Here is a 16,496-nt window from a genome sequence, read left to right as displayed (position 1 = left end):
GACAGGTTCAATATTGTCATTTTTTTAAAAACCGATAGGTATATGGACGGGAAAGAATGGAGGGTTATGGGGTGAGTGCAGGTTGGTGGGACAAGGTGAGAGTAAGCGTTCGGTACGGACTAGAAGGGCCGAGATGACTTGTTTCCGTGCTGTAATGGTTATATGGTTACAATCAGGTTTATTAGAGCTGACTTTTATGGTGTGAAATTGGCTGCCCTGGGGCAGCAGTACAGTGCAAAGACGTAAGGTTACTACAAATCACAAAGTAAATAAATGGCGCAAGTTGAACAATAGATTAGTATTTATCGTTTAATGGTCCGTTCACAATCTGGGAAAAAGCTGTTTCTGGCTCTTCATTTCCTGAGAAGGCATTTTGTTCTGGATGGTGGGGGTCGTAAGTAATTAATGCCACTTTCTTGAGACACTGCCTCTTAAAGATACCCTCGGTGATGGGGCAGCCCGTGAGTGTGATGGCGCTGTCTGTGTGCACAGTCCCGGTGTGTAATGCAACCTGTCGGAATGTTTTCCAACGCGCAAATCTGATATACCAAATCTCCTCAAACTTCAAACGAAGCAGAGACATTTTGGTGATTGTGTTAATTTGCTTCCCCCAAAATGTTGATTCCCAGGAACGTGACACGAGAGAAAGAAAAAGGAAAATATGTCCTTTCCCCCGCCTTACTTGATTTTGCTCGGCATCCTCAGCGAGTTAACTTCGATGTCAAAGCTGCCTTCTCAAATTGCCCGTTTAAAAAATGACGTGCAGCTTCGAGGCAATGGGGCGTAGTCAACAGATATATAAAAAGTGGAGAATAGCAAACAAACGAGATTTCCGGGAAAATCAAAAAAAAGAGTAGAGGCCAATGATCTTGTGAAATCTCAGGAAGCCCATTCACCGAAACCTTTTCCACTTGTTCTGATCTTACTTGTTATTTCCTGTCTCGCCGACAAAAACTGAGAAGTTGTGGAATTTGACCTTCTTGTCTCTTGACACAATGCAGCCCTTTATTTCCTGTCCTTGCTTCCGACCACAGCTAATCGGTCAAACCCTAGATTAAAGCGTATGCATTTCTCGGCAATGTCCTGCGGGCAATTGACGCGGTTAAATGTTAGTGTAATAAGATTATCGAAATGCATTGACGCCTACCCACCAGACCCTCACTTTCTGCTCTGTTGTCGACGCTGATATGTTTCTGAAGCGGTCATTTTGGACCATGTATTTACTTGCCATTGTGAATGCGGGTATACAGTAATTTTATTATTCCTTATTTAAGGTTCTTTACAAGCCCACAAGTGATACTTGTACCGCTCACGATATAGTGTTGATGAGATTGTTTTTTATCCTAGATTTACCAAACCTCAGTGAGGATGGTAAAACGGCCACAGCATAATATTTGAGCTATTCGAATTTTGAGTATTTCGGTCAGTCGTTAAAAAGCAATTGCTACCAATGACTAAATCAGAGTGTGCATCCTTTCTTGACAGCTGCTGTGGACGAGCCGGGCAAGGCGGCTCCGAATGCTGTTCGGAATATAGTGCTCAGCGGTACCAACTTCACTTGCCGATGCTCCTTCCGCTTCGATCTTAATCAGTCAACTATCAAAGTTTACTGGTGGAGAGATGGAAATGCGACTTTTCTAAAGGAAGATAGCAGAAAATTGTTCAGTATTAAGGCAGGAGGCGCCTACCTTCACCTCCTGAATGTCACCGTCTCGGACGCTGGAACATATTATTGCGCCATAAAACAAGCGGAACGAACGATCGAAGAGGGATATGGAGAGAAGCTTGTGGTATATGGTGAGCGGAGTTACAATTATAAACCAGGTCTTTAGTTGTGATCTAGTTTCACAAAGAATGCAGAGTAGAGTTGTGTAACACATTGCAATTTGATTTTGAAGAGCATTTACTCGAAAATGCAGGAGATTAAAACATGTTGTCAGAAGGTAAAATCAGCAACGACATTTAATGTGATATGTGTTACGGATAGCTGCCAATTAAATCGCGCCTTCAATTTGAAAACTGAACAACGAGGATAGGACACGGGTCGCTAAACCCTGTATTTTAAATATTTATACCTAATCCACATTAAAACTCTGTAACTGGCGGAAAAGACAAAACCACCGCCATCGTCAGACACAAACAAGAGAAAATCTGCAATACTAGAAACCAAAGAAGCGCACAAAATGGTGAAGGATCTCAATTGGCCAGGCAGCATCTATGGAAAAGAGATGAACGGTCTCGGCACGACACATCGACTGTCCTCTTTTCCATAGATGCTGTTTGGCCTGCTGAGTTCCTCTAACATTGTGTGTGTGTTGTCCGTTGTCAGTCAATATTTGGAAAACGATGGTGTTGGGACGGAAATATATTCTTGATGTAAAGCCAGTTATGTGCTCGAAAATTGCTGAAAACTGTGATTTGGACGCTTTAGTAATAGCAGAAACAGTCCGCGACTAAAAATACCCGATGGAATTCCATTATTATAATGAAAAACAGCTTTAAATTGGTTCGCAATTTACAATTTATTATAGAACTGTTATGCATCCAACCAATTGCCAATTGATTGGAAAATTTCAAAACGAAAAGGGTTTTGTTTTATTTTAATTTCCCCTTCTTTCAGCTGTCCCCTCTCCTCTGAAGATTGTATCTATGCGATCGGCAAAATCTTCATCTGCTTTCCTGACACTCCAATGCAGAACGGCTGCTTTTTATCCAAAAGAATTTACCCTCACCTGGCATAAAAATGGTACCAAGGTCCAACATGGAATCAAAAACAACCAATCCCTAACTGCAGGGGGTTTATACGAAGTGATCAGCTCTTTGGAAGAGTCACAGCCAGTCAGGGAAGACACAGTTTACACATGTCAAGTTCACCATATTTCGACACCAGTTCCAGCAACTGCCAACTACACTGTTTCTAAAGCAGGTAATGACTTTCTAATTGATGAAAATACGGTAAAATAAATTAAGCATATGTGTCAAAGATCGTGTGAGGCAAAAAAGTATACCTCTTTGGATACTCGAGGAAATCTGCAGATGCTGGAAATTCAAGCAACACACACAAAATGCTGGTGGAACGCAGCAGGCCAGGCAGTATCTATAGGGAGAAGCGCTGTCGACGTTTCGAGCCGAGTCCCATGGTCAACAGTGCTTCTCCCTATAGATGCTGCCTGGCCTGCTGTGTTCCACCGGCATCTTGTGTGTGCTCCTCTTTGGATGCTGCTGGGTTGGGGAGGGTGGACTCATGAGATCACGGCAGCAGCTGCCAGGCTGGTGGCACTGTGGTTCGCTCGACAGGGAAGGGTAAAGTCAGACAGTGCGGTAGTTAAGGCTCGTCTAGACTTCTGCGTAGTAGCCTACGCCGCAGCCTTCGTAAGCGGCCTGCGCTGCTGTGAGCTTTGAGAGCTGTGCGTTGGTGTGTCTGCGCCGCTCTGCAATTCACCGCCAAAACGCCGGCTGGCGGTGGGGTTTCTAATGGCGACTGAGCGCATCATGTTAGAGTTGGAGCTAATCGATGTTGAACGAGGGTTATTTTTATTTAAATTACTGCAACGCAGAAAAGAGAGAAGGCATCGGAGGAGATGGTGTGTACGACCATTGAACGGATTGAGGCAGAAGGAGGGTGAATTTTCTGTGCTTGTCCAGCCACTGAGAGACATAGACAAGGAAGTGCATTTCAAATATTGTCGGATGTCGGCAGGTAGATTTGACGATTTGGTTCATCGTTTCCATCCATTTATTTCGCATCAGTATACGCACAGTACGCCTATAGACTGGAGGAAATGCGATGCTACCAAGCGGACCAATCACAGTTGTCGCCGGGATGCGCAGTTACATTTTTGGAGAGGTGCGCGTCAGGCTGTGGGTGTAGGGTAGGGCGTACGGTGCAGTGTAGGTAACCGGTTACGCCATACCTACGGCGTTCGTTTGACGCAGAAGTATAAAAGAGCCTTCATAGGGGGTTCGATAGTTATGGGGACAGAAAGGAGATTCTTTGGCTGTGAAAAAAAAGCAGGATGCTGCGTTGTCTCCCGGGTGCTGGGGTCCATGATGTATTGGAGTTGGTGCAAGAACAGCCAAATGGCATATGGTGCATATTGGTACCAAAAGCATAGGCAGAAAAGGGAAAGAGGTTCTAGGCAGTGAATATATAGAGTTAGGAAATAGGCTGAAGTGAAGGACCATCGAGATTGTAATCTACGAATTGGAACCTTTTCTGGGGAAGGGGTGACGTGCAAAAGGGACGGGTTTCACTTGAAATGGAAGGGAACCAACATCCTAGCCGGGAGGTTCACTCTTGCTACTCAGATGAGTTTAATCTAGTTCTGTAGAAGGCAGTGAACTGGAGCTCCAGGTCAGTAAGTGAAAGATCGGACCAGAAGGTAGTTGTCAGGGAAAGTATTAAGAGGGGCAAAATCGAAATAACAGGTGTGAATGATCGGACAGTATTTTAACGCTATGAGTATGATGGGTAAGAGTGATGAGCAGAGCTTGGATCAGTGCAACTTAGTTGAGAGAGGGGCAGGGATGGACGATTAATCTGCCAAGTTTTCAAAGTTTTAGAAAAGACATCAGAGGAGGTAAAAGAGGGAGGGCTGTGTTGCACTACTGATCAGGGACAATATCACAACTGCATTCACATGAAGACGTAATAGAGGAATGAGACACTGAATCCATTTGCGTGGAACTCACAGACTGGAAGGGCGCAGTTACACAGGCTGGATTGTACTACCAATCCCATAATAGCCAGCAGGACAAATATGTAATCCGATAAGGAAATGTGCAAAAATAATAGGTTCGTGTCAACTTCCCTAATATAAGCTAGAACCTTCTGAGTGCAACAGGTTTAGATGAGGCTGGATTTGTTAAGTGTATCCAGGAAGATTTCTTTAATCAGTATGTGGACGAAGGAAGGGGAACTACTGAACCTGGTGTTGGGTAATGAGCCTGGTCAGGTGACTGACCTTCCAGTGGGTGAACAGTCAGGAAACAGTGACCTCAACTCCTTAACTTTCAGGATAGCTACAGATAAGTATAGCTATGGTCCTTTTGGGAGAATTTTAAATTGGAGTAGGGAAAATTGTGAGGGCATTAGGCAGGAACTAAAAATCATTAATTGGGAACACCTTTTCTCTGGTAAGTCCACATCAGACACAGATGGAGTTTCAAGATCAATTGTGACAGAGTACAGGAAAGGGATGTTCCTGTTAGAGGGAAGGACAGGGATGGAATGATCTGAGAAACTTGGATGTTCAAAGAGGTGGTGATTTTAGACAATAGGAAAATGGAAAAATATGTAAGTCTTCGGAAGTTAGAATTAAACAAAGAACACGAGCTGTATAAAGAAACTAGAAAAGAACTAAAGAACAGAATTAGGAAAGCCTAGATAAGCCATGAAAGGTTGTGGCAAGTATGATTAAGATGAAGCCCAAATCATTCTATGCATTCATCAAGCCCAAGAGGATGATTAGAGAGAAAGTTGGACCACTCTACGATAAAACAGGGATCACTTGCTTAGATGCAGGGTGTGTGAGTGAGGTACTTAATGAGTACTTTGTTTCAGTATTTACCAAGGAAAAGGATATGCAGGACCAGGAGATCAGTTAGCTGACTGATAAGTTTGGGTGTTTGGTGGTCAAGGAAGAGGGAGTGTTGGGCCTCCTTATGAGCATTAAAGTCTCCTGGGCATAATGGGATTTGTCCCAAGGTTATGGAAGGGGGCAAGAGACAAGATTACTGGGCCCTTGACCAGCATCTTTGTGTCCTCTCTAACTACAAGAGGGGTTCCAGATGACTGGCGAATGGCTAATGTTGTACTTCTTCTGAAGAAGGGAACAAGGAAAAATCATGGAAACTATAGACTGAGTTTCACATCAGATGTAGGGAAATTGCTGGAGAAAATTCTTACGGTTAGACTATGAGCATTTGGAAACCCATGACCTAATTAGGGAGAGGCAGCATGGCTCTGTGCGTGTCAGGTCGTGCCTTACCAATGACTGAGTTTCTTGACAAGGTGATGAGAGAGATTAGTGAGGATAGGACAGATGATGTTGTCTACATGGATTTTGTTAAGATATTTGACAGTTCCAGATGGGAAGCTAAACCCGAAGATTAAGATATATGGGGTTCACAGTGCATTGGTTGTTTGGATTCAGAACAGGCTTTGTGCACAAAAGACAGAGGATGGTGGGTGAAGGGACTTATTTGATCTGAAGGTCTACTTTTAGAGAAATTCCACAGAAATCTGTACTGGGACCACTGATGTTTGTGATGTACTGTATATAAATAACCTGTATATGGATGAACATGTACATGGGTGGGTTAGTAAATTTGTTGATGATACCAAGGTTGCTGGAGCTGTAGCTAGTGTAGAAAACTGGCAAAGAATTCAATACGATTTTTATCAGTGGCAGATATGGGCAGATAACTGGAAGATGGAGTTTAACCCAGATACATGTGAGGTGTTGCACCTCCGTAGGGCAAATGCAAGGAAACAGCACACTGTTAAGGGCAAGATCCTTAAAAGTGCTGCTGAGCAGAGAGATCTTAGGATCAATAAGGTAGTTAGGAAGGCTTATGGAATGAGAAAACATGAGGAAATCTGCAGATGCTGGAAATTCAAACAACACACACAAAATGCTGGTGGAACACAGCAAGTCAGGCAGCATCTATAAGGAGAAGCACTGTCGCAGTTTCGGGCCGAGACCCTTCGTCAGGACTAACTGAAAGGAGAGATACTAAGAGATTTGAAAGTAGTGGGGGGAGGGGGAAATGCGAAATGATGGGAGAAGACCGGAGGGGGTGGGATGAAGCTAAGAGCTGGAAAGGTGATTGGCGAAAGTGATACAGAGCTGGAGAAGGGAAAGGATCATGGAACGGGAGGCCTCGGGAGAAAGAAGGGGGGGGAAACACAAGAGGGAGATGGAGAACAGGCAGAGTGATGGGCAGAGAGAGAGAAAAAAAAACAACTAAATATGTCAGGGATGGGGTAAGAAGGGGAGGAGGGGCATTAACAGAAATTAGAGAAGTCAATGTTCATGCCATCAGGTTGGGTGGCCTCCAACCTGGAGGTACAACATCCTGCTGTCTTCCACCAGCATTCTGTGTGTGAGGCTTATGGAATGCTTGCTTTTATTAGTTGAAGCATTGTGTTCAAGAATCAGGAAGTAACATTGCAGCTTTATAAAACTCTGGTTAGGCCTGTATTTCATACAGTCCAACCATAGGAAGGATGTCGATACTTTGGAGATGACGTATTAGAAGTTTGCCAGAATGCAGCCTCATTTAGAGGGCAAGTGCCATCATGAGAGGCTGGATAAACTTGGGTTTTTTTTTTCTCTAGAGCATCAGAGGCTGAAGGGAAATCTGCCAGAGGTTTACAAGATTATGAGAGGCAAAGATAGAGTGGACAGAGTGTATCTGTTTTCCAGTGATCAAAAGACTAATACCAGAGGGTATGCATTGAACGTGAGAGTGGGTAGATTCAAGGGGCCTGAAGGTATCTTTATTTACTCTGAGAGTGGTAGGTTCCTGGAATGCACCGCCTGGTATGGTGGTAGAGGCAAATACATTAGAGGCTTTTAAGAAGTGATTAGATAGGCACGTGGATATAAGGAAGATGAATGGATAAGGACATTGTGTAGGTAGGAGGGATAAGTGATAGGTTGTTTTGTATTAGCTTTTTATCTGGTTCGGTACAACATTGTGGGCCGAATGGCCTGTCCTGCGTTGTGCTGTTCTATGTTCTATACGGAGGTTTATAAACAGAGACCTTTCATCGGGACTCAACGGGAAGAGGGCATAAGCCAACTTATGAAAATTGACGGGCGGGTGGTGGGGGCCTGTTGTAAGCTGGCAGGTGATAGTTGAGACTAAGTGAGAGCGAAGGTGGGTGGGTAAGAACCTGGGATGTGATAGTTGGAAGAAGCAAAGGGTTGAAGAAGATAGAATCTAACAGGAGTGGACAGTGAACCTTGGAAAAAGGGAAGAGGGTGCTAGAGGGAGATGGTGGGCAGGTAAGGCGAAGGGATGAGAGGGAAACCAAAATGTGGAATAGACGAGGACAAAAGGAAAGAAGGGGGAGAAATTAGCTGGTTTGAAAAATCGATGTTCATACCATCAAGTTGGAGGCTATCTAGATGAAATATGAGGTGTTGCTCCTCCAATGTGACATGCCTTCATCATTGCAGTAAAGGAGGTTCAGAGATGTCAGAATATAAACCAGAAGTCCAATTGAAGTAAGAAGTCAGCAGGAGATCCTACTTTTTGCATTGGACATATTGAAGGTGCTCAACAATTGGTCTCCCAATCTGTGTTGGGTCTCACCACAGGTTAAGTGTTGCCTCACCTGGAAGGTCTGATTTGGGCGTGTAGTGGCAGGTATAGCATTTGTAATGCTTGCGGGAATGGTGTCATGAAAGAAATGAATGGACAGGGAACATCTGCACCACTAACTGCACATCCGCTCACGTCCAATTGCCTTGTCTGTATACTAGGGATATTCTCATTGTCCGTATCTACTGCCCCACAACACTCAGTGTCCAGCACATCATCCTCCATAGCATCTGACTGGAAGGGAACAGAAGCAGGGATGACAGCAGAGCAGCAATTGCTGGAGTATCTAGGAGCAATTTGTAAGAGGCAGGACAGCTACAACCCATCAAAGAAGTATTCTAAAGGCAGGATGACACAATTGAGACTGATAAGAGAGATCAAAGCCAACATAAATGCCAAAGAGAGGGTATATAATACAGCAAAATTTAGTAGAACATTAGAGGATTGGAAAGCTTTTAATTACCAACAGAATGCAACTACAGAAGTAATAAAGAAAGAAAGGATGGTATATGAATGTAAGCTAGCCAACAATATGAAAGCAGATACAAAGGTTTCCTCAGACATAAGTATGTAAATGAGCGGTGAGAGTAGATATTGGACGACTGGAAAATAACCCTGGAGAGGTAGTAATGGGGTCAAGAAAATCATGGGCGATCTAGATAAATATTTTGCATCAGTATTCTCTGGGGAAGACACCAGCAGTGTGCTGGAAGTTTGTTAGGGGCAGACATGAGTGAAGTGAGAAGGTGTTTGTGTAACTGAAAGGTGGGAAGTTAGATAAGTTACCTGGACCAGCTGATGTACACCCCTGCTCTCAGAAAGAGGTGCCCAAGAAGACCGTAGAGGCTTTGCTAATGATATTTCAAGAATCAATAGATTCTGGCATAATTCCGGAGGACTAGAAAATTGCAAATGCCACTCCACACTTCAATAAGGGAAAGAGGCAGAAGAAAAGAAATTATAGGCCATTTAATCTGACCTCAGTGCTGATACGATGCTGGAGTCGATTTTTTAAGGGTGTGCTTCTAGAGTACGTAAATGGAAGCACCTGATAACATTAGCCACAGTCAGCATGGTTCTCTCAAGGGAAAATTTTGCATGACTCATCTATTGGTATTCCTTAAAGAAATAACAAGCAGAATAGACAAAGGAGAATCTTTGCATGTTGTGTACTTGGATTTTCAGAAGGCCTTTGTCAAGGTGCCACACATGAGGCTGATTAACAAATTAGGAACCTACAGAATTACAGGAAAGATACTAGCATGGATAAAGCATTGACTGATTGTCAGGAAGCAAAGAGTGGGAATAAAAGTGGATGAGTCTGTGGCATTATTAGAGATTGGTCAGTATGACGTTGTGGACATTACTGAGTCGTGGCTGAAGGAAGGCCATCGTTGGGAGCTTAGCATCTAAAGATATATTTTGTATCAAAATGACAGGCAGGATGGCATAGACGGTGATGTGGATCTGTTGGTAAGATATGGAATTATATCTTTAGAAAGAGGTGACATAGGGTCAGTGAATATTGGATCTTTGTGGATGTAGTTACGAAATTGCAATGGTAAAAATCGTTATGAGAATCATATATAGCCTCAGAATAGTAGTAAAGATGTGGGGCTGAGATTGTAAAGGGAGCTGAAAAAGGCATGAAACAAGGGTAATAGCGCAATTTTAATAGGGGATTTCAATATACAAGGGGATTGGGAAAATCAGGTAGGTCTCAGATCGCAAGAGCGGGAAATACCTGAATGTTTACCAGATGGATTTTTAGGGCAGCTTCTCTTTGAGTCTACTCCCGGAAAGGCTATCTGAGATTGGGTGTTATGGAATAACCTAGATCTTGTGAGGGAGCTTAACGTAAACAAACCTTAGGAGGCAGTGATCGTAATATGTTTGATTTCATACTGCAATTGGAGAGGGAGAACTGTACTCACTGAAATCCAGAAGTATGAAACACGGAAACACAGAAAACCTACAGTACAATACAGGCCTTTCAGCCCGCAAAGCTGTGCTAAGCATGTCCATACCATAGAACTACCTAGGCTTACCCTTAGCCCTAAGCTTTCCCTAAGCTCCAGATATCCTTCCAGGAGTCTCTTAAAACACCCTATCTTTTCCACCTCTGCCACCGCTGCTGGCAACCTATTCCACACACTCACCACTCTCTGCGTAAAAAAAAAACTTACCCCTGACATCTCCTCTGTGGCTACTTCCAAGCACCTTAAATCTATGCCCTCTCATGCTAGTGGGGTGTGTCAGGAATGGACAGGAGGAGGAGTATAGGAAACTGATACAGGACTTTGTGATATGGTGCAACTCAAACTACCTGCGTCTCAATATCACCAAGACCAAGGAGATGGTGGTGGACTTTAGGAGATCTAGGCCTCATATGGAGCCAGTGATCATTAATGGAGAATGTGTGGAGCAGGTGAAGACCTACAAGTATCTGGGAGTACAGTTAGATGAGAAGCTAGACTGGACTGCCAACACAGATGCCTTGTGCAGGAAGGCACAGAGGCGACTGTACTTCCTTAGAAGGTTGGCGTCATTCAATGTCTGTAGTGAGATGCTGAAGATGTTCTATAGGTCAGTTGTGGAGAGCGCCCTCTTCTTTGTAGTGGCGTGTTGGGGAGGAAGCATTAAGAAGAGGGACGCCTCACGTCTTAATAAGCTGGTAAGGAAGGCGGGCTCTGTCGTGGGCAAAGTACTGGAGAGTTTAACATCGGTAGCTGAGCGAAGGGCGCTGAGTAGGCTACGGTCAATTATGGAAAACTCTGAACATCCTCTACATAGCACCATCCAGAGACAGAGAAGCAGTTTCAGCGACAGGTTACTATCGATGCAATGCTCCTCAGACAGGATGAAGAGGTCAATACTCCCCAATGCCATTAGGCTTTACAATTCAACCGCCAGGACTTAAGAACTTTTTAAAAGCTATTATTAATGCTTTTTGAGATAGTGATTTAGATGCATATCATATTTTTTACTGAGTTAAGTATTGTATGTAATTAGTTTTGCTACAACAAGTGTATGGGACATTGGAAAAAAGTTGAATTTCCCCATGGGGATGAATAAAGTATCTATCTATCTATCTATCTATCTATCTATCTATCTATCTATCTATCTATCTATCTATCTATCTATCTATCTATCGATCTATCTATTTCAGCCCTGGGAAAAAGCTTGTGACTATCCACACAATCAATGCCTCTCATCATCTTGTACACCTCCATCAGGTTGCTTCTCAGCTCCCGCCACTCCAAGGAAAAAAGGCTGAGTTCACTCAACCTATTCTCATAAGGCATGCTCCACAGTCCAGGCAACATCCTTGTAAATCTCCTCTGTACCCTTTCAATGGTTTCCACGTCCTTCTGATAGTGAAGCAACCAGAACTGAACACAGTACTGCAAGTGGGATCTGACCAGGGTCCTATATAGCTGCAACATTACCTCTCGGTTCTTAAATTCAATTCCACAATTGATGAAGGCCAATGCACCGTATGATCTTGGGGTCCAAATCCATCTAACTCAAAGCTACTATGCTGGTTGACTCTGTGATTAAGAAGACATATGAGCAGAGAGGTTTATGGTCCTAGCGCAGGTTGATGGGAGTAGGCGGTTTAAATGTTTCGGTATGGACTAGATAGGCTGAAGGGCCTGTTTCTATTCTGTACTTTTCTATGTTTCTATGGTTCTAATCCAGCTTTAAGAATTCTCTCTGTCCGCCATTCTCTGGATGAGGAAGGTGTCCCTGAAATTCCTTTTAAATGTCTTTCCTCTTGTCTGAAACCTACGTCCTCTGTTCAAATCCATCTGCAAATTCTCAGCAAATAATTTGAACTGCAGATAGCGTCATGGATGCAGAAAAGGAGGAAGTCCTGGGGGGGTTTGTCTATGAAGTCTCTTTGAGTGGAAGTTAGGAATAGGAAGCAGGGCCCTGAGTATTAAGAATAGCACTGAGGCATTTGGTCCAAACTTCAGTCATAAGTGATGTGTGAGGCTACATCCCAAGATTTCCACAATAACTGAAGCTCGTCAGCAGCCAGAGACACAAGAGATTCCAACATTGAAAACTGATCTAAAATGTCGAACAACCCTTCTGCCTCGACAGATGCTGCAGTCTTTAGCTGATCCCATCCATTCTGCATAATGTCAAGAAATATACTGGGTAAAACAGAGACCTTCAGGTCAGATAACATCACAGCTGTAACACTGAAGACCTGTGCTGCAAAACTAGGTACATCATTAGTTAAGCCATTCTGGTGCAGTGACAGCACTGGCATCTACCCAGCAGTGTCTGGCGTTCAAATTATTTGCTGAGAAATTGCAGATGGATTTGACCATGCGTTCGCCCCAGATAAGTGTGAAATGGTTCATTTTGATAGGTCAAATATGATGGCAGAATATAGTATTAATTGTAAGACTCTTGGCAGTGTGGAGGATCAGCGGGATCTTGGGGTCCAAGTCTATCTATGTACTTATTCAAACTTTTCTCAAGCGTTGAGATGTAGCTGGCATGCACCACCTGTGCTGGCAGCTCCTTCCACACTCTCACGACCCTGTGAATGAAGGTTTCACCTCAAGTTCTCCTTAAACTTCTCATTGCTGAAAATACTTATGTAAGTGAACAGTTGAATCTCTTAGGAATATATGTGCGCTGTGATGAATATGAAAGAGTGCCCACTGGTCACAATGGTCCATTTACACCGAATTTTGTGTTGCCACGTAGCAAGTGGAATATCCTGATTATCCCGTTTACATAAAATATTGTAAATACAATTTAGCCAAATCCTGCTACTCAGTGTGATGAAAGGTATCATTAACAGAGTTACCAAATGGTCCTTGCACTCTAATAACCTGCTCGTTTGTGCCTAGTTTTGCCAGGAACTCTCTGATTCAGATCTTAATGTAGCATTTGTACAACCTTTGGTCAAAATTTCGAATTCCAAAGGCGAAGTATGAGTGACTAGTGATGAAGGTTCTCCAGTGGTTAGAATCGTTCGTTGCACTAGGCAAGGTATACAAAACATAGTACAGCACAGAAACTGGCCCTTCGGCCCACAGCATTGTGCCGAATCCCCTAAAGAGTAAATCAAAAACCCCCACAAGCTAATTCCTCCTACCTGCACAATGCTATATCCGTCCATCTTCATATGTCTTTCTAAACATCCTTAAAAGCCTCTAATGTAGTTGACTCAACCACCATACTTGGCAGTGCATTCCAGGAATTCACCACTCTCTGAGTAAAAAAGGTACACCTTACATTCACTTTGAATCCACCCTCTCTCACCTTCAATGGATGACCTCTGATATTAGACGTTTCTACCTTGGGAAAGATACTTACTGTCTACTCTCACTATGCTTCCCATAGTCTTACAAACCCCTATCAGACCGCCCCTCAGCCTCCGCCGTTCAAAAAAAGACAACCAGGTTCGTCCAGCCTCTCGTGATAGCACTGCCCTCTAAACCAGGCAGCGTCCTGAAAGCCTCTTCTGCTCCCTGGCCAAAGCCTCAACATTCTTCCTATAGTGGGCTGACCAGAACTGCATGAAATACTCCAGAGGTGGCCTTGCCAAAGTTTTATAAAATTGCAACATAATCTCTTGAATTTTGAATTCAGTACCTCGACTAATAAAAGGAGGCATTCCATATGCCTTCTTAACCGCCCTATCGCCCTGTGTAGCCACTTTCACGGAGCTAGATAATTGGATCCCCAAGATCGTTCTGCTCAGCCACACTGGTGCGGATCTTTCCCTTTACAATGTACTGTCTGGTTGCGATTGTTCTACCAAAGTGCCATTTATCTACCTATAACTGCAACTGACTCATTCTTGGCCAATCCCCTACGCTATCCACAACTCGACCAATCTTGGTATCTTTGTAAACTTATTAATCAACCCATCCACACTTTTATTCACGTCATTTCTACACATCACAAACCGTAGAAGAATTCGCACAGATCCCTATGGAACACCACTATTACAGACCTGCAGCTCGAAAAAAATCCCTTCGGCCACTGCCCTCTATTTTTAATGCGCAGGCTAGTTCAGAATCCAAACAACCAATTTGCCGTGGACCCCATGTATCTTAATTTTAGCCTCCCTTGAGGGCTTTGGAGCTCAGTCATCCCAGCCCCATGACATCAGAGAGGAAGTTCTTCAGGGCAGACTAGCAGTCGCATCACTGTCCCAGCAGCCAATGATCACACTTCCATCACATGATATGAAGTGGACATACTGAAGTTAAAATTATATTCAATTCTATTTACACTTCCTCAGCATCTGCAGTCAGCTGGAACTAAACGGGGCTGGTGTGATAAAGGACTTGCGCTATAAATGTGTCATTCAATGACAAGGGAGAAATCAGCTATTCTTACCATTCCATATCAGGCATGCAGTCACTGGTGGTTCAAACTTACCATTCAATGTTCTAGTTCAAATATGATGCCTTCTCTCTCTCTCTCTCTCTCTCTCTCTCTCTCTCTCTCTCTCTCTCTCTCTCTCTCTCTCTCTCTCTCTCTCTCTCTCTCTCTCTCTCTCTCTCTCTGACTCTCACTCTTTTTCTCTCTCGTTCCCTCTGTCTGTCTCTTTCCCTCTCACACACACACTCTCTCTTTGTTCTGTGTTTGTATGTGTGGGCGTGTCTGTGTGTGTGTGTGTGTGTATATATGTGTGTGTGTGTGAGTGTGTGTGTGTATGTGTGTGTGAGTGTGAGTGTGTGTGTGTATGTGTGTGCGTGTCTCTGTGTGTGTGTGTGTCTGTGTGTGTGTGTCTGTGTGTGTGTGTGTGTGTGTGTGTGAGTGTGTGTGTATGTGTGTGCGTGTCTCTGTGTGTGTGTGTGTGTGTGTGTGAGTGTGTGTGTGTATGTGTGTGCGTGTGTATGTGTGTGTGTGTGCGTGTCTGTGTGTGTGTGTGTGTGTGTGTGTGTGTGTGTGTGTCTGTGTGCGCGCGCGCTGGTTTATGCGTGGTTCTGAATCTTGCGACATTCCAAAGGCGACTTTGGTGATGCAGCAATTTATTTTCTAATGTAAACTAAAACACGTGTGTCCTCCAGCACCGCACTGGGTCACAGTGTACACCATTTATAAAATGTACTTCAGTCGTTCATTGAAACAGCTGTACATTCCCAGTGACCCTGCTTTCCATTCCTCTATATTTCATTTCAGGAGCAGCTGGAGGGGAGGCAATTAAATGCTGGTCTTTCGGACGATCGCCAAATCGTGAAAGAAAGGAATAAAAAAAAATAGATCGGGGCGGAGGGTTGTGCCAGGTCCTGCTTCATCGGAACAGATCTCGTGTGTTTGTTCGTTCTCGGTGTCACTCTTCCTAATACCGATCTCCTGTTCATTTCCAGCCGAGTTCTCCGTTATTGCCGTTGATTGGATCGTGCGTGGTTCCCTGGGTGCGCTCGTATTTCAAGTATGGGCTACTATTATTTATTTTGCTTACAAGGTATGACTTATCCGAAGTTCCAGATCAATCGTTTTTTAACGGTTCATCCGAACAAACAATTTCAAGTGAAAGAAAGTATCAGCCACACGGCAGGAAACTCCCGAGGTGTTAAAGTGATAAAGGGATGGTGACAGACAACATCTTACTGGAACAGAGAGGCTTCATATACCATTTAAATGACAATGTGTTCAAACATCTGTTTCTCGTTTAAATTCAGATGGAAAAGCACATGAATTCAGCCGCCTTGCAGCTGAAGTATATTGAGTCGTGGACGAAGATACGGGTTCCAGTCTGAGAATTTCATAGATGCTACTTTGTTTGTCTTCAGAGAGCTATGGTACACGGGTTTAACATTCGTAAAGATGTCGGCATTACTGTACTTATAATGTGGAGCGGACGAGGTTGTTGCTCTGGTGAGGACTGAAAGTGCCTTTATTCACACTGTTTAATTCTCTGATGATTTCACGCATTGGCAAACCATTTCCAATAAATGCGGATAAGAGGGGCTCACTTTGGTTCTTTTCTTTTTGCGGAGAAATAACGCGCTTTCAATATGTCCAGATTTATAAAAGAGCTGGTTATAAAGGGAGCATGGCGGTGCAGAGCTCGAGGTCTTACAAAGATTACCCCTTTGTTGGACATTGAGAGGATCTGTATTTACTGACAAGTACGTTTATTGCTTCAACCAAAAGCAGGTGTGTTCACTAACTAA

General features: G+C 43.7%; 1 protein-coding gene across 2 annotated transcripts; it reads left to right on the top strand.

The window, feature by feature from the left end:
• The first annotated feature begins 1,035 nt into the window (after positions 1-1,035).
• LOC140740919 (tyrosine-protein phosphatase non-receptor type substrate 1-like) lies at positions 1,036-16,283 on the top strand. 2 transcript variants are annotated; one of them, XM_073070554.1, is made up of 5 exons: positions 1,036-1,242; positions 1,486-1,797; positions 2,621-2,926; positions 15,687-15,751; positions 16,002-16,283. In XM_073070554.1, the coding sequence occupies exons 1-5, from the start codon at positions 1,188-1,190 to the stop codon at positions 16,077-16,079; spliced, it is 816 nt and encodes a 271-aa protein (XP_072926655.1). In that variant the 5' UTR covers positions 1,036-1,187; the 3' UTR covers positions 16,080-16,283. The 2 variants fall into 2 exon arrangements, with proteins under 2 accessions (XP_072926655.1, XP_072926654.1); XM_073070553.1 differs by having other exon boundaries at positions 15,687-15,784.
• The last annotated feature ends 213 nt before the right edge of the window (positions 16,284-16,496 follow it).

Source organism: Hemitrygon akajei, chromosome 17 (genome assembly GCF_048418815.1).
Source record: "Hemitrygon akajei chromosome 17, sHemAka1.3, whole genome shotgun sequence".
NCBI classification, from domain to species: domain Eukaryota; kingdom Metazoa; phylum Chordata; class Chondrichthyes; order Myliobatiformes; family Dasyatidae; genus Hemitrygon; species Hemitrygon akajei.
The sequence above is the reverse complement of the archived record's forward strand: the minus strand, read 5'-3'. Positions and strand labels throughout refer to the sequence as shown.

Coding starts and splice junctions, on each gene's coding strand:
- LOC140740919 (XM_073070553.1), top strand. CDS start 1,188: ATGTTTCTGAAGCGGTCATTTTGGACCATGTATTTACTTGCCATTGTG. Junction 1,243..1,485: donor ACTTGCCATTGTGAATGCGG/GTATACAGTAAT, acceptor CTTTCTTGACAG/CTGCTGTGGACGAGCCGGGC. Junction 1,798..2,620: donor AGAGAAGCTTGTGGTATATG/GTGAGCGGAGTT, acceptor CCCTTCTTTCAG/CTGTCCCCTCTCCTCTGAAG.